Source organism: Orcinus orca, chromosome 11 (assembly GCF_937001465.1).
Source record: "Orcinus orca chromosome 11, mOrcOrc1.1, whole genome shotgun sequence".
NCBI lineage: Eukaryota > Metazoa > Chordata > Mammalia > Artiodactyla > Delphinidae > Orcinus > Orcinus orca.
Window position 1 is genome coordinate 93006571 of NC_064569.1, and position 22331 is coordinate 93028901.

At 47.7% G+C, this 22331-nt stretch overlaps 1 protein-coding gene across 10 annotated transcripts in view; it reads right to left on the bottom strand.

Moving 5' to 3' along the window:
* The window catches only part of PLA2G6 (phospholipase A2 group VI), a 52170-nt gene that overhangs the window by 18055 nt on the left and 11784 nt on the right, over positions 1-22331 (bottom strand). For 7 of the 10 annotated variants that reach the window (XM_033405038.2, XM_049694957.1, XM_033405036.2 and 4 more), the window contains 7 exons: positions 11698-11913; positions 10495-10678; positions 8728-8915; positions 6404-6500; positions 5048-5230; positions 1215-1323; positions 21-179 (listed from right to left, as the gene is read on the bottom strand). In XM_033405038.2, coding sequence (XP_033260929.1) covers positions 21-179; positions 1215-1323; positions 5048-5230; positions 6404-6500; positions 8728-8915; positions 10495-10678; positions 11698-11913 — 1136 coding nt within the window. Of the gene's footprint in view, positions 1-20; positions 180-1214; positions 1324-5047; positions 5231-6403; positions 6501-8727; positions 8916-10494; positions 10679-11697; positions 11914-17347; positions 17444-22331 lie in introns of all 10 variants that reach the window. The other 3 variants (XM_049694959.1, XM_049694958.1, XM_033405041.2) reach the window with 2 other exon arrangements.

Consider the following 22331-nt stretch of genomic DNA (forward strand, 5'->3'; position numbering starts at 1 on the left):
AGAGGAGGGGAGCTGCCTACCTAGGTTGTTGAAGTTGATCGGTGGGGGCGGAGATCTTTCCAGGGAGAAGGAGCGCGCTGCTGGGGAGCACTGCTCCGCCGAGACCCCCTGGACGAGTGGGGAGCGGTAGTCGGCCCCCACGGTTCTCAGCAGAGTTAGGAGCGCCTTCCTGGTGACGACTTGTCATGTTTGGGGAGGGGGAGATCGCACAGGATCAGAAACTGTCGATGAGCAAGTGAGAGGTCCCTCCCTTCCACACACGGTCCCCTCTCCCAGGCCACCTGGGTATGTGGGGGGCCGGGGGTGCCCCAGGGAGTGCTGGCTCTAGTCTGTTATATCCAAAGCAGCTGCCGGGGGCTGGGGCGGGTCCTGGGAGTCGGACTCGGAACATGGAAGGAGGAGGTCGGTGTTGCCTGGCCCGAGTATTTGAGGAACCCCCGCTTTCCCTTCTACACCAGTCAAGAAAGCAGGACTCCCACCTCCACGTTCAGCAATTCTTGAGGCTTTCAGAGCTCAGCAGGAATGAACCAGCCAGTGGGCATTTACTCCCATCTAACGGATGGGATAACTGAAAACGCACATGCATGCACATGCGCACACTCTTGCTTGCAAACGCTATCAGGTACACACCCACAGCAACCTCCACAGTTCCCCGGAACCTTCCAGAGGGCGCCAGCCTTTTGGTGAGGAGGATCTGCTCTTTCCAGCCCTGAAGCCAAGGCTCACTGAGCTAGCGTGCAGCACATGCATGGTGCCCGTGTGCACGAGGGGTGCATGCGTGTCATGCAGCACATGCCTGTGTGCACCGGGGGTAACGTGTCATGCAGCACATGCATCGGCTAGTGGCTGTTCTTGCAAGTGGTTCCGTCAGTGAGTCCCCCAAGAGTGGGGAAGAGGGCTGCTGCCGCTGCCTACCCTGCCCCCCACCCCCCAGAGTCCTGGCACCCTGAGGCAGGATGGTGGCCGCACAGAAGAGGACACTGCTTTGGCAAGCCCCCTGGGGCCCCCATCTAGTGGTCAGGGGCCCTGTTCTTGGGAAAAGGAAACTTGCCCTCTGGGACTCCCACTGCTCCTAGCCACTCTGTGCAGGGAGCAACTGGGGGCGGGTATGGACGGGACGCGGGCAACTGATGGCTGGGACTTCCCTGCCCCCCAGTCCCTGCACCCCGCACCCACCCCTGCCCAACTCTGGTCCCAGAGTGTAGAGTACATACGTTTGCTATTCTTGGAGGCTATGAACGCAGGAGTTTCTCCAAAGTCATTCGGGATGTCCACTTCTGCCCCAAACACAATGAGGGCCTTGACCATCTCCATGTTGTCTTTCTGTAGGTGATGGAGTGAGGGGGAAATATGCAACAGCTCAGGGAAATGAAGACAGAAAGGACCCCAGCCTCTTCCCCTCCAATCCTTCAACTTGGCGGACCTCTCACCAGCATGGGGAGAGACACTGGAACCCCTCTGACCCCCACCCGCAGTCAATCCCATATTGCCACTGCCCTGACAAACAGGCTTACAAGTATCCCCAGGTGAGAATTTAATAACCCAGCCCCCAGCCCCACCAGCTCCTTCTCTAAAGAAGCAAAACATCTGTGACCCCCGACCCGCAGTCAATCCCATATTGCCACTGCCCTGACAAACAGGCTTACAAGTATCCCCAGGTGAGAATTTAATAACCCAGCCCCCAGCCCCACCAGCTCCTTCTCTAAAGAAGCAAAACATCTGTGACCCCCGACCCAGGAGCCGTGGGGCCACTGAAGAGTCAGCTGCTGGTCGCTCGCAAGACCAGCAGGAGAGGGTAAGTGAGGAAAGGCCCCCATCAAGTCCAGGGCCCCGGTTCTGAGGGGGAAACCGAGCACACATCCTCCCTGATGGCAACCCCCTCCCCAGAGAATGCGCAGTGAACGTCTGGAGGCTGGGCAGCGGGGCCGGGCTGGGTGTGTTTTCCCAGCACAAACCAACAGACTGGCTGCCAGGAGACCTGAGTGCTGGGCTTATCACCTCCCTCTCTCGGGGCCTCATTTCCTTGCCTAGAGAATGAAGAGGTGTGTCTAGAAAGCCGTTTTCCAAACTGCTGTTCGTGTACCATTAGGATGTATATGGGCACAGGTAAACGTGTGTTTTAACCATTAGTTATGCATTTCTTCTTTGGTTACCTTTTATTTGTGGCACTGGTTTACCAGTGTAATATAACAGTTCCTTCAAAATAAATTTAAGCTTAAAAGCAAGCCAAATTAAAGCAATGATTCAGTACAAAATTGTAAAAGTGGCTCGTGAGTCCGCCAGAAACTGCACACATGGTGCGCAGGTGACTGCAGTATGGAAGCAATGGCCTACGTCAGCAGTTCTCAAAGTAAGCACTGTGGACCCCTATGAATACGGAGACCCCTTGGAGGGTTCAAGAGGTTAGAACCATATTCATGAAAACATCAAGGTGTTGTTTGCATTTGCACCGTGTTAACTTTTGCACCGATGGTGTACAAACAACTGTGGATAAAACTGCTGGTGCCTTAGCATGAAGCAAGGCAGTGGCACCAAACTAACAGTCATCATGCTTTTCTCCTCTGCCACGCACTCACCGTAAAAAGTAAATTCATTCATTAAACAGCCAGCTTCACTTAAGAAGGCCCTTGATGAAGCCGTAAGAAATGTTAATCTCATTAAGTTTCGACACTGGTGTATTCGTTGTCATAAAATACACAGTATGCACAAGGCATTTCTGTGGCCTAACCACGTATGATGGTTGTCTCGGGAAAAGCACTGCGTGACTGCTTCAGCTGCAAGCAGAACGAGCTGCTTTTTTTGCAAGAGAAACTGTTTTTAGTCGAGAAACAACTGGCAGACAAACTACAGTTGTTCAGCGTTGGGTATCTAGGAGGTATTTTCTCAAAAATGAATGCGGTGAGCCTATCACTTCAAGAAAAACAGCTGGCAGTATTTTGTGCCAGTGATAGAACTCAAGCTTTCAAAGAATAACTGGAATTCTGTGGGCTTCCCTGGTGGCGCAGTGGTTGAGAGTCCGCCTGCCGATGCAGGGGACGCGGGTTCGTGCCCCGGTCCGGGAAGATCCCACAGGCCGCGGAGCGGCTGGGCCCGTGAGCCATGGCCGCTGGGTCTGCGCGTCCGGAGACTGTGCTCCGCAACGGGAGAGGCCACAGCAGTGAGAGGCCCGCGTACCGAAAAAAAAAAAAAAAAAGAACTGGAATTCTACAACACTGCTCTATGTCATGATGGGCTTGACAGCTTCCCCAAATTTAAAGACTTTTCTGATGAAATTGTGGTGATATTTACAACTGTGGGGTTTTGAGACTGTATAACAAAATGGGTCAACATTTGGTAGCTAGGCACACTCAGCAAACCAATGTTTTCCAAGAATGACACGAAGCTGTGCAGGGGTAAAGAGCCAGGCAAAGTGCAAAAGATGCCAATGGTTTTCACGGTAACAGAGTGAAAAGTCTGAGGAGATGATTTCCGAGTGTCCACTGCAACCAACTTGTCAGAAACTACCCCTTGTCAGTTTTGGTGCAATACGAAAGAATATCCAGGGGGAATTCCCTGGCGGTCCGGTGGTTAGGACTCCACGCTTTCACTGCCGGGGCCCGGGTTCAATCCCTGGTTGGGGAACTAAGATTCAATCCCTGGTTGGGGAACTAAGATCTCGAGAGCCACGCAGCGTGGCCAAAAAAAAAAAAGAAAAAGAAAAAGAAAAAAGAAAGAAAGAAAGAAAGAAAGAATACCCACAATTATCTGCAAAGGTACAACCACATATCTTTTCCAACTATGTACATATCTATGTGAGGCCAGAGTTTCTTCATATTTTTAACATATGCAACAACATACTGAATAAATGTAGCAGAAGATAGGAAAATCCATGCCTTCTCTGAAGCCAGGTATTAAAAAGATTCACAAAAATGTAAAACGATGCCAACTCTTTTCAATTATTTTTTGTTTTGGAAAATAAAGTCGATCTTCCATAAAAATGTTACTTATGTTAGCATGGGCTTGGTAAATTATTGTTTTTTTAAATGAATTAATAAGTACCTTGAAAATCCCTCACTTCTAATTTCTAATATGGTAAATATGGATAGATAACATTCAAATAAACAGTCTTTGAGATTCTCAATAATTTTGAAAAGCATAAAAGGATCAAACAGACCAAAAAGTTTAAGAACTGTTCAACTACATAATTCAAAGGGCCCATTCGGTGCTAAAAATGTCCACAGTTTTATTTATAGTTTCAGTCTCTTGGGCAACATCCCCTCTACAATTATGACCTTTGGTATAAAACAGGATGTCTTTTACTTTGTCCTAAATCTCCTTCTTTTAGAGTTCCAGGGGAATCTCCTATTCTATCACTCCGAGACATGTTGAACAGAATTATGGGTACATATGGTTTGCTACAGTTATACACACACACACACACACACACACACACACACACGTCTGTAACAAATAACACTCCCTCCCTTGCATTTAGTATGTTCATGCTGTAGTTGTCTAACCAGACTGTAGGGGCTTTAAGGGCAGGAACTGTGCTCTCTAATGAACCAGCAAAGGTGACCAGCAGCTACCATGGGCCACCAAGATGTGTAAGCAGGCCCGGCCTTCCAGGAGCTTGGCGTCTACCAGGGAGATAAGGGCAACATGCAGATGAATGGTTTTCCCTGATGATGCAGGGAAGGAGAACGAACGTCTCGGGGATGCTTACTCCATGCCAGGTCTTACATGTGCTACTTAGACATCCCTCATAGAGTTACCGGATGTCTATCACTGAATCCACTCAACCACTCTGTCAGGTGGGTACCAACACCTCCATTCTCCAGATGGAAGTCAAGGCTGGCAGAGGTGATGTGAGTTGCCCAAGGCCACGGTCAGTAGCCAGAGCTGTATTTTCCCCTCTCACAGCATCCAGATGTCACATGGGGGCATGGGAATGAGAGGCCCTGGAGAGCAGAGGAAGGGGCTCGTATTCTGGGCTCAGAGCGGCACATGCCCCAGCCCTGCTGGTCGCCTGCACCCCTGCCGAGTAGGCAGTAAGCCCGGGGCTCACCGACACGGCCAAGTGCAGCGGCGTGTTGCTGTGCTCGCCGCGGGCTTCGGCGTTGGCCCCGTGGGTCAGCAGCACCATGACGCAGTCGAAGCGGTTGCGCATGACGGCCACGTGCAGGGCTGTGTTCCCCACGGAGCTGGTGCTGTTCACGTCACAGCCCCGTTTCAGCAGCAGGCGGGCCATCTGCGGAGACAGGGTTCCGGCCCGAGTCAGCAGGGTGCTCAGAGCAGCTGCGGCCTGTGGCACCTGGTGGCACCTGGGCAGGGCCGCTTCCTTCAGGTCTCGGGCCTCTGGAAAGCTCCAGCAATGGGAGGAGCCAAGGTGGTAGGCCCCAGTTCTGGGGGTGGCCCCAGATCTTGCCTCCCACACCGGCCACACCCCAGGAACTAGGGGACAAAAAGCTGAAGCTGTGGTGACTTTTTCAAAGGGCTTCAGGGTCCTTTCCTGGAGCTCACAGGACCCCATCCCTCCCTGCAAAGGTTCCTCTGGGCCCTGCCCCAGAAATGCCCCACTCCCTGCCACCCTGTCCAGGACCCTTCCAAGGTATGACCCCATCTGGGCCTTGGCAACACACACACTTGCTCACCCAACAGCCCCGGAGAGCCTGGACTTTGGACCCTGACAGACCTGAGCCCAAAGCTGAGCCCCACTTCATCCCCATTGTCTGCGCCTGGAAGGGTCACTGTACCCCTGTGCACCTCAGTTTTCTCTGCTGTGAAAATGGGAATGCAAGTTCCCACGTCACAGAGTGTGCTGACAAGGAACATGAAAACATACAGGAGGGCCTGACTTGGTGTCTAGCTCCTGGTGGGAAGGTATCCACAGTGGTTGTCAGTCTCTTCCCTCCTGGCCTGTCACATTTACGAGTATCCCATCATCTTTGAGGGCATCCAGTGCCCTGATAGCTGTGCTTCCTGGAGATAAGTGATCAGAGACCTCCATCCTCCCAGGGGCTCAGAGCTTAGCTCAGGGAGAGGCCTCAGAGGAGATGCCGGCCAGGCTCTCTACAGACGAAACCAGAGCCACCATCTTCACCACCATCGGCATCATCACCGTCCGTCACCTTCTATTTGCGATGAGGTGCTTGACAATTTATGAAGAATTTTCTCACGCACTGCTTTGCTGACTTCACGATACCTCCACAGGCAGGCCACAGATCCCCAATTCACACATGAGGAAACCGCAGAGGGGACACTCACCTGCAATGCCAGGACACCATCCCTCCTTGGGCTTATCTCCTGGGCCCCCAAGTGCCACCTGCAGAGACCTCTCAGGAACCTCCTTCCCATAGGTAGCTAAGGAACAAAGGGCTCTGGGACCCTCCCCCTGCCCCGACGCACCCTCAGACCTGCCTACCTCTGCGGTCTTGGCCCAGTGGAGGGGGCTGGCTCCGTAGCGAGGGTCTTTGCTGTGGATCTGGCTGCTGTCCATGCTGACAATCATCTCAGCACACCTGGGGAGAGAGAAGCCACGTGGGAGTGAGGAAGGCTGGCGGGGGCAGCCTGACACTGGAAGAGGCCACGAATCAAGGCTTCATCTACTAGTGAGGGAGAGCTCCTGCAGATACAGTTGCAACAAAACCAACCAGCATGCATACGGTGATACGGCAACGGTATCCTGAGCCCCTCAAGTCCTATCTCAAGCCCCCTCCTCCAGGAAGCCTTCCTTGCTGACTTCGGTCAGCAATGATCACGCTCACTGGTGCTGGCTGCAGCGTCAGACAGGCTTGAGGTTAAGCCCCAGCTTCCCACTGGTGACCTCTCAAAAGTGGCTGGGCCTGTCTGTAACATGGGTGCCTGTGACTAGCACACAGCCACCCTCTATCCTCCCCTGCTTCCCAAACGACTGGTGTTGCAAGTAGTGACTGCGTCCTGTAGGAGGCAGTAGGCAGGGTGGTTACAAGTGCAGTTGCTTTCCACTCCTAGATCGACAACCAAAAGAACTGAAAGCAGGGGCTCAAGAAGATATTTGTATGCCAGTGTTTACTGCAGCATTACCCACAATAGCCAAAAGATGGAAACAACCTAAGTCTCCACGGACATATGAATGGATAAGCAGAGTGTGGTATATAAAATGGAGTAATTCTGCCCTAAAAGGGAAGGACCTTTCGATACAGGCTACGGCACAAACGAACCTTGAAGACATTATGCTAAGTCAAAGCGGGGTCCTGGGCCCAACCCAGCTCTCGGTGAAGCTCGGCTGAGCCAATACCAACAGCAGAGGGGCCCCCAGATTGGGGCTGGGATGGAACCGGTCCCAGTAACCCTAACACTTGTGATTCTTGGAGTATGAATGCGCGGGCTGCCATGTGGTGACGGAGAGATGTGCCCCCTTGGAGCCCTGAGAGGAGCGTGGCTGTGTGCAGGGCACACCCGAGGTATGAGACGACTCGTGTTGTCTCATCTGCAACGATCCACACGGGAGGCCTGGGATGTGGTTGCAGGTGTCTGAGGAGGGAGCAACCTGGGCCACATCGGGATCTTGGAAGTAACCTGTACAAGAAGGTGACTGAAGCCAGTAGGGTGGCTGGAGCCAAGCTGGAGCAGGGCCACTGTGCCAGCCCTTGGGTATGGGAGAGCATCGCTCATCACGTGTGTCCATTCAGGTTGCAACCTGCAACTCAGTAACTGGGGGTGACTGGGCGTGGGAGCGCTGGGATTGTCTCCAACCATTTGGTCAAATCTTCCCGAAAGTTCTAGTTCATCTTGGCTGTACAAGGAAGAGTCAAGGAGAGGAGGGTTTGTCCAAGCTTGGACCAAACCTCCAAGGGGACATCAATGCCCTCCAGGGGCCGGAAGGTGGGTGCAGACCCCAGAGGAAGGAAAACCCTGAGGGAGGGGGAGCGTGCCTGCCCCCAACCCGAGGGCAGCCCCTCTGAGCTCGTTTCTTGCTGCCCGTCTACCACATGGCTCTGGAAAGTACTGGGCGACTTCTGTATCCCCTGTTCCGGGCTTTCTCTCAACCACCTCTGTAAGGCACAGTGCCCGGGACTGAGGGACCACCTGACTCATTCACTCACTCATTCTAGTTACTGTACCTGCTGGGCAGTATTTTGGGATAGTCATCTCTTTTATCCCTCCTACACACACACACACACACACACACACACGCACGCACGCACGCACGTGCACACACTGCACGTGGAGAAGAATTATCCTGAGACCAGGTTTCCCAGGGCTGGGGAGAAAGGAAGAAATGAGTGGTCTAGAGCTCCCCAGGACATGGGCCTGGCACCTGAGTCCCAGCAGTGCCACCCCCCAGGAAGGAGGGATACCTCAGGCGGATGGGGCCCTGGGCCACCTTGCTAAGCATTCCTAGGTTTTGAGTTGGGCACAGAAGCTGCACCAGCACAGCAGCCGTGAAGGGGCTGTTCAGCTCAGATGTGGTGGGAAGCTTAAGACTGTTTATCTCCAGTTTGGTAGAGGGAGGCTCACGGTCAGAAATTAAGGTGCATGACTGAGCAACTTTCAAAGTTCTATTCTCTGCACAGCAGAGTTCATGGACCGAGACTGACACTCCCACACATTTATCAAATACTTTCTTTGTACCAGGGCAGCCCTTGGCACCAGGATCTGACACGCACCTAATGAACCTGTGGAGGCCACCGCTCGCCTGGGCAGGGGGACTGGCCGCGCAGACGGGAGGTCCCTCGGATCACGTGGGGCAGGGCAGGGTCTTACCCCTTCTGGGAGAACTTCATGGCCATGTGGATGGGGTAGCCGCTGGGCCCCATGATGTTGCAGCGAGCGTTGCACAGCAGCAGCACACGGACCATCTCCTGCTTCCCCAGCTGGCAGGCCAGGTGCAGCGGGGTCAGCCCTTGGTTATTCACCTGGTTCACACCAGCCGATGCGTTCTTCCCTAGGAGCTGACAGCAAGACCTCGGGGTGGGCAGGCGCCAAACACAGCGAGGCCCCTGGCCTGTCCCTCTGCTAACATCCACCGCTGTGGCCGTCCCTCTCTGGGGCCTCAGGGGAAGGGAAGCTGGACTCCACGAGAACACTGACAAGAACTTCAATAGAAGCCACCAGGAAAGGAGGCTTTGGGGAGAGAAAGAAGCTGACTGTGCCAGTATTGGCTGGGCCGCTGGTCTGGCATGACTGTGGCGTGTATGATACATTTCTCAATCAGGAAATGTAAAAGAGGTTGTACCTAGGATGGGCACTGGGGGCCTGGGTGGGAATGAGACTTGCTTTCCATTGCATACCCTTCTGTCCTGCCTGAATTTTTCAGCTACGTGTAGGTATTATTTTTTCATTAAACAAAACAAAACAAAACACCAGTATTAATAAAACAGCCATGAGGATTTTATTTCCTCGACTGTGGTTGAAAGCTGTTTCCCTGAGGTTAATTATGACCCCTGTGCACCCCTGTGACCTGCTGGGTCTGTGGACAGGCTAGGGACACAGCAGGTGCTGGCCGAGGTGCTGGCATCCAGGCCCGATTCAAGGGCCAGCCCCACCGCTCACAGCTCCGTGGCACCCCTCCCCGGGCACAAAACTTCGCTGAACCTCAGTCTCTTTGGCGAAGAGAAGATAACGGCCCCCGCCCACAGAGGTTATCTTGAGAATTAACTAGAACAATAAAACACTGAGTACAGGGTCAGGCACGGGACCAGCGGTAAAGGACAGCTATTGATAAGAGTGTGTACCCGCCCTCTGAATCGAGGCAGGTTCTACGTGCTGCTGTGCTGAGCACACAGTGGGGTCTCAGTAAGGGCAGAGTTCAACAGTGGGCATAGAATTCCCTTCCCTGAGAGCATTAATCATAAGACAGGAATCCAAATTTTCTGGAATAATGTGGTTCCATTCTGATGCCAAGGCACAGAGAAGGATAGAACCTTTAGAAGAATCTTCTAATTCTAGGCAATAAAATACTGCCCAGTATTCTGTCTTTTCTATCTGATATATAAGGTAGCCTTTTCATCATTTGATCTACTTGCCTACAATTTTTATTTTTTATTTTTCTGCCCAGCTAATCAAAAATTTAACGGAAGGAGTGCCTTTGGTGCAAATGCCTACAGGAGCCAGATGGAGTTTTGTTTGTTTTGAGTTACTGTAAAAAGTTAAGCTCAGGTCCTGCTGGACCACGGGCGCCTCCAGGCAGGGGCTGAAATTCACCCGGCCCAGGGGCCCAGCCTACAGTGAGTGATCAGGAGAAGCTGAACTAAACTGACTGATGGGACTAGACCTTGAGCTCAGTTTGCTGGGTTGGAGGACTTTCCCAGGGTTGTAGGAGCAAAGTGGCCGAGGATGTGTCTCCTTGACAAGCATGGGGAGGCAAGTGCCAGGTGGGGCTACACCCTCCATGAAGGGGCTCAGGCCTCAAGGATCAAGGTGGGGACAGTGAGAGGCCCGGAGGGACACCTGAGCCCAGAGGCCCAAAGACAGCTGCGGCTGTGGTAAGGAGCGGCCAGAATCAGTCGCCCTGTCTCCACCCCTGCTCACCTGCAGCACTTGGGAATTGTCACTCTGGACAGCGTAATGGAAGGCGGTCTCTCCGTTGTTGTCGGTGACGTCCATCTGGGCGTGGCAGTACTGCACCAGCTCCACCAGGATCTCCCAGTCGCCCTTGCGGCAGGCCAGGTGCAGGGGAGTGCAACCCTCCTCATTCTCCCTGTTGTTGGCGCAGCTGCAGGGGAGGGCCGGGGAGGTGAGGGGTGTGGCACGAGGTGGGCGGGGCACTGAGAAAGCCAAGTGCAGACGCAGGGGAGGTGGGGGAGGAGCCCAAGAGCATTCGTGCCCTGCTCAAGCTGGCTGGTTCAAACTCAGGGCTGAGTCACAATTTACCTGTAACTGATGTGATCTGTACCAGTTTTTAGTTCAGTTTGCACACCTGTATGAGGGATGTGCCCTAGGGCCACACCAGCCTTAAGTGGGCAGTGGGCTGGGCACAGAAAGAATCGCAGAAGGCAGAAATCTCACCAACCTCGGGCAATTCACTGAACTTTTCTAGGGTTCAATATCCTTGTCTACAAAAAAATAAAAATAATACCTGCCACGCCTGCCCTAGGAAATCGATAGAACTACTGTGAGATCAAACACCATTCTGTCCGAGATCGTGCCGGTAAACTGTAAAAGGCAGTGAAGAGTTTTGAGCTTTGGGCCCGGGAGCTGCACCAAGCTGCCTGAAGCAGAGAACGGGAGGCGTGGCTACCTCAGGGCAGGATGAGCTCGAGTCCTCTGGCTGGCACGGGGCCCTCCCCAGGGGCATGTTGGCCGAATAGACATACGAGACTAGCGTTCCGGCTTCCAGAAGGGCAACCAGGCCTTTGGAAGGAGACACCAGGGATCTGAAGCCTCTTCAGCCCTCTGCAGCTGAGTGACCTTGCACAAGTCACATAACCTCTCACTGGGATGACACTACTTCATGGGCATGTTGAGAGGATTCAAGTTCATGGTGGGTATAAAACAGCTCCCAGGAGCCTGGCACCTGGCAGGCACCCCAGAAATGTTACATTGTTCCTTCTGACTTTAGTCAGCATTCCCCTGCTCTAACCCAGAGGCAATGCTGCCCCTTTTGAAGTCAAACGTTCTGGGCAACCTTTGAGTTTATGGAGGGGAACTGAGGCTGGACTGAGACTCCCCATCCACACCCAGTATCCCCAGGGTCCTGCCCTCCTGCCCCACCTGGCCAAGCCCCCCACCCACCTGATGATGCGGCTGTGATGGAAGCACTCTCGGATCCCCAGCTCCACTGCCAGGTGGGCCACCGACCAGCTGGGGTGGTTGCGGATGAGGTCGGTCAGCTGCTGCAGGACCTCAACATGCAGGATGTGGTTGGAGCTCTCGTAGAAGGGCGGCAACTGGGAAGAATACTGCTGGAAGTTCACCAGGGCATCGGCCTCTGTCTCCAGCTGGAAGAGCCTGAGGAGCCAGGGCAGAGGAGGAAGACACAGAAGTGAGCCAGGAGGAACCCTTGGCCTGTGCCCTTGATGGAATCTGAAGACTTGTGTCCCTGCAAACAGGTGCCTGCCTGCTTCCTGCTGTGGACTGACCTGCTCCAGCTGGACTCCCTTCCCCCACCACACACACACACATACACACACACACACACACACACACACACCCCTAAATGGAGTTGGGGCTTTCTTTTTATTTGAAAAGATTTCCTTTCCTTTCTTTCTTTTTCAAAAAATATCATCACGTATATTTCCACAAGCATTGTTGCAAATCCATGGTCCAGCATGAAAGCAAAACTCCCCAGGCACATGAAGAGATAAGAAAACATGAAAGATGGGACTTCCTTGGTGGTCCAATGGTTAAGAATCCGCCTTCCAATGCAGGTTCGATCACTGGTCGAGGAACTAAGATCCCACATGCCGCAGGGCAACTAAGCCCACATGCCGCAACTACTGAGCCTGCACGCCACAACTAGACAGCTTGTGCGCTGGAACTACTGAGCCCCCGCACTCTGGAGACTGCACACCACAACTAGAGAGGAGCCAGCGTGCCACAACTAGAGAGAAGCCCGCACACCACAACGAAGAGCCCGTGCGCCACGACGGAAGATCACACATGCCGCAACTAAGACCCAGTGCAGCCATAAATAAATAAATATTTTTAAAAAAGAAAATATCAAAGAAAACCAACAGAGACAATATACAAGAGAAACAGATCTATAACTGGGGGTCTACAAATACTGAAGTTACCTGACACAGACTTTAAAATAACTATGACAATATTAGGATAAAATAGAAGATTTACAATTTTGGCAAAACACTTTAAACTATATAAAAAAAAAAGAACCAAGTGGATATTGCAGAATTTAAAGATACAATTGCCAAAATTAAGAGCTCAGTGGTTAGGTATAATAGCAGATTGGACAACGCTGAATAGAAAATTGTGAAAAGGAAGATACGTAAGAAAAAAGTAAACAGAATAAAGCATGGAGAGACAAAAGCTTGGAAAATACAGGAAACTAGATAAAAGACATAGAATATATAATGAAAAGATCTAACATACATATAAGTGGAGATACAAAAACAGAATAGAAAAAGAATTGTACAGAAGCCATATTTGAAGAGTTAATGACTATGAACTTTCCAAAATTGATGGAAAACATTATTCCATTAATTTAAAATATTCTATAAATCCTCCTCTACCCCCTCCCGCCAAATCCACACTTACATTCCTCCCACTGAGCTACTGAGCAGTGGGAATTTATGTGTCTTTACCCTTTAACCTGGCTTTGTAACTGCTTTACCAAGAATATGGCAGAAGTGATGCCGTCCTAGTTTCTAGAGCAAGGATTTAAGAGACTGGAAGCCTCTATCTCTTTTTTCTTGGGACCCGGCCATCATACCACAGTGAAGCTGACGCATCATGGAGATGACTCTTGGACCCTTAACCCTGGATAAACTTACCTCCTGGACCCTTAACCCTGGATAAACTCCCAGCCAACAGCCAGTACCAACTTGCCAGTTATGAGTCATCTTAAAAGTGGGTCGTGCAGTCAAGCCACCCCAGCTAATACTATGTAGAATCAAACTGAGCCCTTCCCACTAAGCTCTGCTCAAATGGCAGATCTGTGGGCTAAATAACTGATACTGTTTTAAGCCACTAAATTTTGGGAGAGTTTGTTGCATAGCAACAACTGAAAATGACACATGTTGGTCAACATATTGTAACGTAGCAATAACTGACACATGTGCCATTTAACAACTGCTGAAAACAAAACACAAAGAGAAAACATTAAAAATAGCAAAGAGAGGGCTTCCCTGGTGGCACAGTGGTTGGGAGTCCGCCTGCCGATGCAGGGGACGCGGGTTCGTGCCCCGGTCCGGGAAGATCCCACAGGCCGCAGAGCGGCTGGGCCCGTGAGCCATGGCCGCTGAGCCTGCGCGTCCAGAGCCTGTGCTCCGCAAGGGGAGAGGCCACGACAGTGAGAGGCCCGCGTACTACAAAAAAAAAAAAAAAGCGAAGAGAAAAAATGTTTTCAGAGGGCAACCATCAGACTCAACAATGAAACTCAACAATGGAAGCCAGAGATAATGAGATGACATCCTTAAAGGGTTAAAAGAAAATAAATGCCATGGAGAATTCTACACCCAGAAAAAAAAAAAAAAACTTCAAGTATGACGTTGAAATTAAAATATTTCACTAGTCAAACAAACAAATGCACCAGAGAGACAGACTGACTGACTGTGACATTAGCAGACCCAAATAAAAGGAAATACAAAAGGATTTTCTTCTGGTAGAAGAAAGTTGATCCTAGATGGATGGTCAAAGATGCAGGAAAAAAATTAAGCACCATGAAAATGGTAAATATGTGAGTGAATCTAAATAAATATTGACAGTATAATGCCTTGTTGGGTTTAAAATAAAAATATTAATAAAAAACAATATATGGCATAGAAGTCTGGAGTGGGATAAATGGAGTTAAAGGGTTCTAAGATCCTTGTATTGTTCTGGAAGAGGCCAAAGTACCAATTATACTTCAGTAAGGCCAAGGATGTGTGTTACAATCTCTAGGGTTCTATCAAGAACTGTGAAGGGTACCATACGACCCAGCAATCCCACTACTGGGCATACACCCTGAGAAAACCATAATTCAAAAAGAGTCATGTACCAAAATGTTCATTGCAGGTCTATTTACAATAGCCAGGACATGGAAGCAACCTAAGTGTCCATCAACAGATGAATGGATAAAGAAGATGTGGCACATATATACAATGGTATATTACTCAGCCATAAAAAGAAACGAAATTGAGTTATTTGTAGTGAGGTGGATGGACCTAGAGTCTGTCATACAGAGTGAAGTAAGTCAGAAAGAGAAAAACAAATACCGTATGCTAACACATATATATGGAATCTAAGGGAAAAAAAAAAAAGGTCATGAAGAACCTAGGGGTAAGATGGGAATAAAGACACAGAACTACTAGAGAATGGACTTGAGGATATGGGAAGGGGGAAGGGTAAGCTGTGACAAAGTGAGAGAGTGTCATGGGCATATATACACTACCAAACATAAAATAGATAGCTAGTGGGAAGCTGCCGCATAGCACAGGGAGATCAGCTCGGTGCTTTGTGACCACCTAGAGGGGTGGGATAGGGAGGGTGGGAGGGAGGGATACGCAAGAGGGAAGAGATACGGGAACATATGTATATGTATAACTGATTCACTTTGTTATAAAGCAGAAACTAACACACCATTGTAAAGCGATTATACTCCAATAAAGATGTTAAATAAATAAATAAAAGAACTGTGAAGGGTTTCAGATTTTACCCTACTTGCAAACTAACAAGTTAGCCTGACACAGTTTCATGGATGCTGGCAGAAGACACAGGGTTCCTGGATGAAGGACAAAGGGCAATTTATTACTCACAGCAGTAGCATTTGTGCCAGAGTATCAGCATTTGCGCCTATTCCCTGGGATCCATTTCCCAGAGGGTGACATGAAGAGGGTCAGGTGACACCTGCTCATGTTGCATTAGAAGACAGAAACCCTGAGTGTAGGGAACTTGAATCTGTTATAATCATCAGTGAGAAAATCTGTCTAATCTTTGCCCTGGAGGAAAATATTATCTTTATTATATAGAAGAGTAAGCAAACCTACCCTTTGCTCGAGAGAAAGACTCTACCTCTATCTTCCAAGGCTGTTCACAATACAAACATGCTTGTAAAGACAGTACGAAACAAAACTAGTCAGAGCCTCTGCTTGTAAGATGTACAGAAACACAAGAGACCCAAGAACTACCTCCCAAAAGCTATCATTAAAAGATAATAATAGAGTATAAATTTCCAAGCTAATAGAGATGGAAAAATAGAATAATAAGAAAACATTTAATCATAAATTGCAAAAGCATTATGCCAAGGGAAAAAACTCTGATTCATAAGACTACATGCTGTATGATTAAAAGATAAAACTATAGGGATAGAAAGTAGATCAGTGTTGGGGCTTCCTTGGTGGCAAAGTGGTTGGGAATCCTCCTGCCAATGCAGGGGACACGGGTTCAAGCCCTGGTCCGGGAAGATTCCACATGCCGTGGAGCAACTAAGCCCATGCGCCACGACTACCGAGCCTGTGCTCTGGAGCCCGTGAGCCACAATTACTGAGGTCCACGTGCCTGGAGCCTGTGCTCCACAAGAAGAGAAGCCACCGCAGTGAGAAACCCACGCACCGCAACTAAGAGTAGCACCCATTCGTTACAACTAGAGAAGGCCTGTGCACAGCAATGAAGACACAACACAGCCAAAAATAAAAATAAATAAAATAAATAAATTTATTAAAAAAAAAAAAGTAGATCAGTGTTTGCTAAGGGCTGTGGTGGGTGCAGAGGCATTACTACAAAGGAGCACGGAGGAAATTTGGGGGATAACAAAAAAGTTGTGCATCTGTATTGTGGTGATGGTTACATGAGTGTGTACCTTTATCAAAATCCATTGAATGATACACTTAAAATTGGTAAATTTTATTTTTTGTAAGTTGCATCTCAATAAAGCTAAAACAAAACAAAAACCAAAAAATAAAAAGAAGACAAGAAAGAAAGGAATAAAGAAAAGAAAATAGGTGGAAGAATAACAAAAAAAAAAGCAAACAGTAAGACAGTAGATTTAAACCCAAATATATCAGAATTACATGAAGTATAAATAGACTAAATGTTCCAAATAAATATAAGAAATAACAGACTGGATAACAGGGAAAAGAAAAGACAACTACATATTCTTTACAAGATTAAAATTATAAGGAAATATATAAATACTAACCAAGAGAAACCTGGTGAAGCTATATTAATATTAGAAAAAGTAAAGCTTAAGGTAAAAAGCATTGCTGGACACAAAGAGGGACAATTTGTAATGATAACAGTTTCAATTCACTAGGAAAATATGATAATTATGTATCTAATAATAAAACTCCAAAATAAAGTCAAACTTGACAGAATTAAGAGAACTAGACAAATCCACAGTCACACTGATAGATTTTAACATATTCTACTAGTTTCTTACACAAAAAGCAGACCAAAAAAAAAAAATCCCTATTGGATATAGAACAATTAATAAACTTGACCTAACAGACATATATAAAGCACTATTCCCATCAAGTACAGAATACACATGCTTCTGAAACACACACACAAAATTATAAATATTGGTCCCATGCTGGGCCATAAAGCAAATCTAAACAAATTTCAAAGACCTGAAAATATTTAGACTATGTTCTCCAACCATGATGCAATTAAGCTAGAAATCGATAACAAAAAGATAACGAAAAACTTCCCATATGTTTACAAATTAACCAAGATACATACAAATTATCTACGGTTCAAACAAGAAGTCACGGTAAAATTTGGGAACTACCTTGACTCGATGACAATGCAAACATCACATATCAACTTTGTGAGATGAACTTCCACTTCTGGCTATGACAGAGGAGTTTGCACCAGACTAGCCTTCCTGGTGAAAACAAATATAAAGGCAGGATTAAATTCAAACAAATATTTGAAGGTTCTGGAGAGAACCAAACGCAGGCAAGGCATAGCGGGCCAGGATTTTAGAGAAAAGGGAAGCACACTGAGGTATGCCCCACATTTTTACTCAGGGAACTGAGGTAAGCCCCACGTTTTTATTCAGTTTAAAATAAAAGAATAAAGGTAAAATATAGTCATTTTTAGAGACAGAAAAACAGAGAATCCACTGTCAGCAGACTTGCACTAAGAGACTTAAGCAGAAAGAAAACTATCTCAGATGGAAGCAACATAATGCAGGAAAGAATAAAGAACACTGGAAAAGGTATTATGTGGGCAAATCTAAACTGACTGTGTTTTGGGTTTTTTTTTTTGGCCATGCCACACAGCTTGTGGGATCTTAGTTCCCTGACCAGGGATTGAACCTGGGCCCTCAGCAGTGAAAGCATGGAGTCCTATCCAGTGGACGGCCAGGAAATTCCCTGAATTGACTGTTTCTAAGAACAATAAAAATGTTTGGGAGTATATAGATAGAAATATTTACATATATATTTAATTAAAATGAAAATACATCACAAAAAGTTGATGAGATGGATAAATGGAATTGAAATATTCAAAGGTTTCTGCATTGTCAGGGAAGTGTCAAAGTACCAATTTAAGGTAGACTGTGGGACTTCCTTGGTGGTCCAGGGCTAAGACTCTGCGTTCCCAGTGCAGGGGGGCTGGGTTCCATCCCTGGTCAGGGAACTAGATCCCACATGCTGCAACTAAGAGTTCACATGCCGCAGCTAAAGATCCCTCGTGCCGCAACTAAAAAAAAAAAAAGATCCCACACAGGGCAACGAAGATTCCACAGGCTGCAACCAAGACCCAAAGCAGCCAAATAAATAAATTACATTAAAATATTTTTTAAAAAGGTTAGACTGTAATAAGTCAAGGGTGCATGTTGCAATTTTTAACTACTTAAACATGAATAAAACAGCTCATGGACAGGGGAAATGACATTAGTATACATACAGCAGCATTTGGCTTAAACATGGTCAAAAGTTGGTCCTTTGAAAAGACTTTAAAAAATCAATAAACCCCTAACAAAACTCAATGAGAAATACAGAAAACCCGAAGTACCATCTTTTCAGATTCTTCAGATGTTAAAAAGAATAAAAGAGGACATTATGAACAACTTTATGTCAATGAATTTGACATTTCTTGAAAACACAACATACCAAAACTGACACAAGAAGAAGGAGAAAATCTGGTAGTCTGGTATCTATTAAAGAATTGAATACATATTGAAAAGCTTCACACAAAGGAAACTCCAGGCTCAGATGGCTTCACCCATGAATTCTTCCAGACATTTAAGAAAGTAGTAATATCAATCTTAAACAATTTTCAGAAAATAGGAGAAGGATTACCTCTCAACTTTTTTTATCAGCCAGTTAAAGCTGACACCAAAACCTGATAAGAATGTTTTTTAAAAAGAAAATTACAGGATAATATCTCTCATAAACATAGTGCTGAAAATCCTAAACAAATATTTGATTTGATCTAGCAATATACAAAAGGGATGCTACATCGTGACAAGGAGAGATTTATTCCCAGAATGTATGGCTGCATTAACGTTTCAGAACCAACCAATCACCCAATCAATGTATAATTCACCACACTGACAAAATAAAGGAGAAACTAATGAGCTAATACATGCAAATCTCAATTGTTTCAGTATGAGCATTTGATAATATACAACACCCATTCATGAATTTTTAAAAAAGGAAGCTCTTAGAAAACCGAGAATAAAAAGGAATATCCTTAATGCAACAGACAGTATCTGCAAAAAACTTAGAACAAACATCATGCTTAATGGTATGATGTTGAAGCTTTCCCTCTTGAGACAGGAATGAGATAAGGATGCTTGTTTCACCATTTTACTCATCATTCTTACCAGTGCAGTACGGCAAGAAAAATAAATAATAAGTATAAGGACTGGAAAGGAAGAAGCAAAAACTGTCATTATGTTCATGATGATATGATTATGTTCTCAGAAAACCCAAAAAGTCCTACAGATAAATTATTAGAACTAATAAATGAGTTTAGCAAGGTTGCTGAACACAAGATGAATGTACAAAAGATCAACTGCCTGGCTATACAACAACAAACAGGTAGAAAATTAAACTTTAATAAATATCATTTATTAGAACGTCAAAACATGTCAAACACTAGGAATAAATCTAACAAAATATGTCCAAAACGAATGTGCAGAAAACTACAAAGAATTATTGAGAGAAATTAAAGAAAACCTAAATAAGTGGGAGGGTATTTCAGGTTTTATAGTCTGGAAGACTAGACAGTATTAAGTTGTCAATTCTTTTTTTTTTTTTTTTTTTTTTTGCAGTACGCAGGCCTCTCACTGTTGTGGCCTCTCCCGTTGTGGAGTACAGGCTCCGGACGCACAGGCTCAGCGGCCATGTTTCACGGGCCCAGCCCCTCCACGGCATGTGGGATCTTCCCGGACCGGGGCACGAACCCATGTCCCCTGCATCGGTAGGCGGACTCTCAACCACTGTGCCACCAAGTTGTCAATGCTTACTGAACTGATCTATAGAGTCAGTGCAACACCAATCTTAACTCTCAAGAGCAGAGGCTTTGTTTCTTCCTTTCTTTGCTTGTTTTGTGGGTGGAACTTCTTTGTCCCATAAAAATGCAAAGAGTTGAGAATAGCCAAGATAATCTTGAAGAAGAAGGAAATGAGAACTTGTTCTACCAGATATCAAGATTTATTATGAAGTTACAAGGCAGCATTGTATTGGTGCAAGAAAAGAAAAATAGAACAGTGACTAGAAACGAATTCATTCCTACAGGGAGGGACGCCTGGATTTATGTCCAATGGCATTCTAGAGCAGTGGAAAAGAACAGTTTGTGATAAAAGGTCCTGGGAAAACTGAATCTCCAGCTGAAAAACAAGAAAAAGAAACTTGAGTCCTATTTCACACCATACATTAAAAAATATATATATTCCAGGTAGATTATCAACCTAGTTGTAAAAGCAAAACAATAAAGCTTCTAGAAGATAATATAGAAAAATATCCGACTTCCCTGGTGGCACAGTGGTTAAGAATCCGCCTGCTAATGCAGGGACACGGGTTCGAGCCCTGGTCCGGGAAGATCCCACATGCCACATGCAACTAAGCCTGTGCGCCACAACTACTGAGCCTGCACTCTAGAGCCCGCAAGCCACAACTACTGAGCCCATGCACCTAGAGCCCATGCTCCGCAACAAGAGAAGCCACTGCAACGAGAAGCCTGTGCACCACAAGGAAGAGTAGCCCCCACTTGCTGCAACTAGAGAAAGCCCATGTGCAGCAAGAAAGACCCAACACAGCCAAATAAATAAATAAGTAAATAAAAAGATACATGCACCCCAATGTTCATGGCAACATTATTTACAATTGCTAAGATATGGAAGCAACCTAAGCGTCCATCAACAGATGAATGGATGAAGAAGATGTGGTACATTCCATACAATGGAATACTGACTCAGACCCAGGCCCTGTCCTTCCAGAGCTCTGTGGTCTGGTGGGGGAGACAGATGTGCAAACAGACATGTGGCAATCCGTGGCAAGAGGGGCGGACAAAGGTACAGACACTGCTGAGGGAGAACAGAGGGGTGAGCACAGGCTCACAGAGCAGGGACACATGAGTCGCAGGCCAAGGAGTGCAGGAAGAGCATTCTTAGCAGATGGAAAAACAAAGGCAAAGAAAACGTGTAAAGAGTGAAGGTCTGTCCGGGGAACATGAGTCTGACACAAGCCCATGTACCCCACATTGACCCCACTGAATGCCGGGTCCTGATCCACCTTTTCTGGCTACTGCCTGAGCCCCTCGAGGGCAGAGACCTGCCACTGGTGGAGATGGGCTGTGGGCTGGATAAACAGTGAACGGGCAAACCTTAGGGTGTGTGTCCAGGCAAAGTCCCAGCACAGAGGGCCTCAACAGTCAGTCGCCTTTCGAGAAGTAAAGATCACGTGTCACACACGCTTTGATCATTCCTCCCAGGATTCCTGGGATGTGCAGCCCTGCTTCTGCTGAGATACCAGCGAGGGGCTGGCGGGCTTCATCAAACAGCATATGTCACAAATCAATGTCAGCAGTAAATGATTAACTCGTACCAGGAAGAGAAGTATGGACGTTATCACAATGTACACGGCGGTGCTACAAGTGACCACCACGGGGCTCACCCCAGAAGAGCCAGGCGCCTGGACCATATGTCAGGCTGGGGGCCCAGGATGGGCCCAGCTCATCACGCTGCAAAGCGGCCCGCCTGGAGGAAAAGGAAGAGGTGGGCTCTGGAGCCAGGATGTCTGTACCCCAGCTCTGCTATGAGTGGCTTTGTGACCTCAGGCAAGTTACTTAACTTCTTTGAGCTTTGTTTCCTCCTCTGTAAGAAGGGGTCAATAATAGCCCTACCTCTGGGGACTGTGGTGAGGACAGAGGGAGCTAACAGTTAGACCAGCACCTCCCACATGCACTAATATAACGCGATACTATCATTGATGCCGTCTGTATCAGCCAGCGTCCAACTCTCCACCCACAGGGGTGTTGTGGGACTCCCAGGCCTTAGGGAATAAAACCTGAGGATTCAGAAGACCCTGATCCCCTCCCCCAGCCAGAAGCTCTGCAGTTACAGGACAGGAGCACCTCTACCTGGAGGCTGGAAGCAGGACCCTCACACCTCCGTCCAACACACTTAAGTACTTTGGGGACAAAGCCCTCCAGGCAAGTAAAGGAGGAGACTTAAAAGACAGAACCTCGGCCCCCTGAAGAGGAAGTCCAGTACACCAAGCCTTCTCTCCACAAAGCGCAGGGTGTTCAGAGCAGTGGAG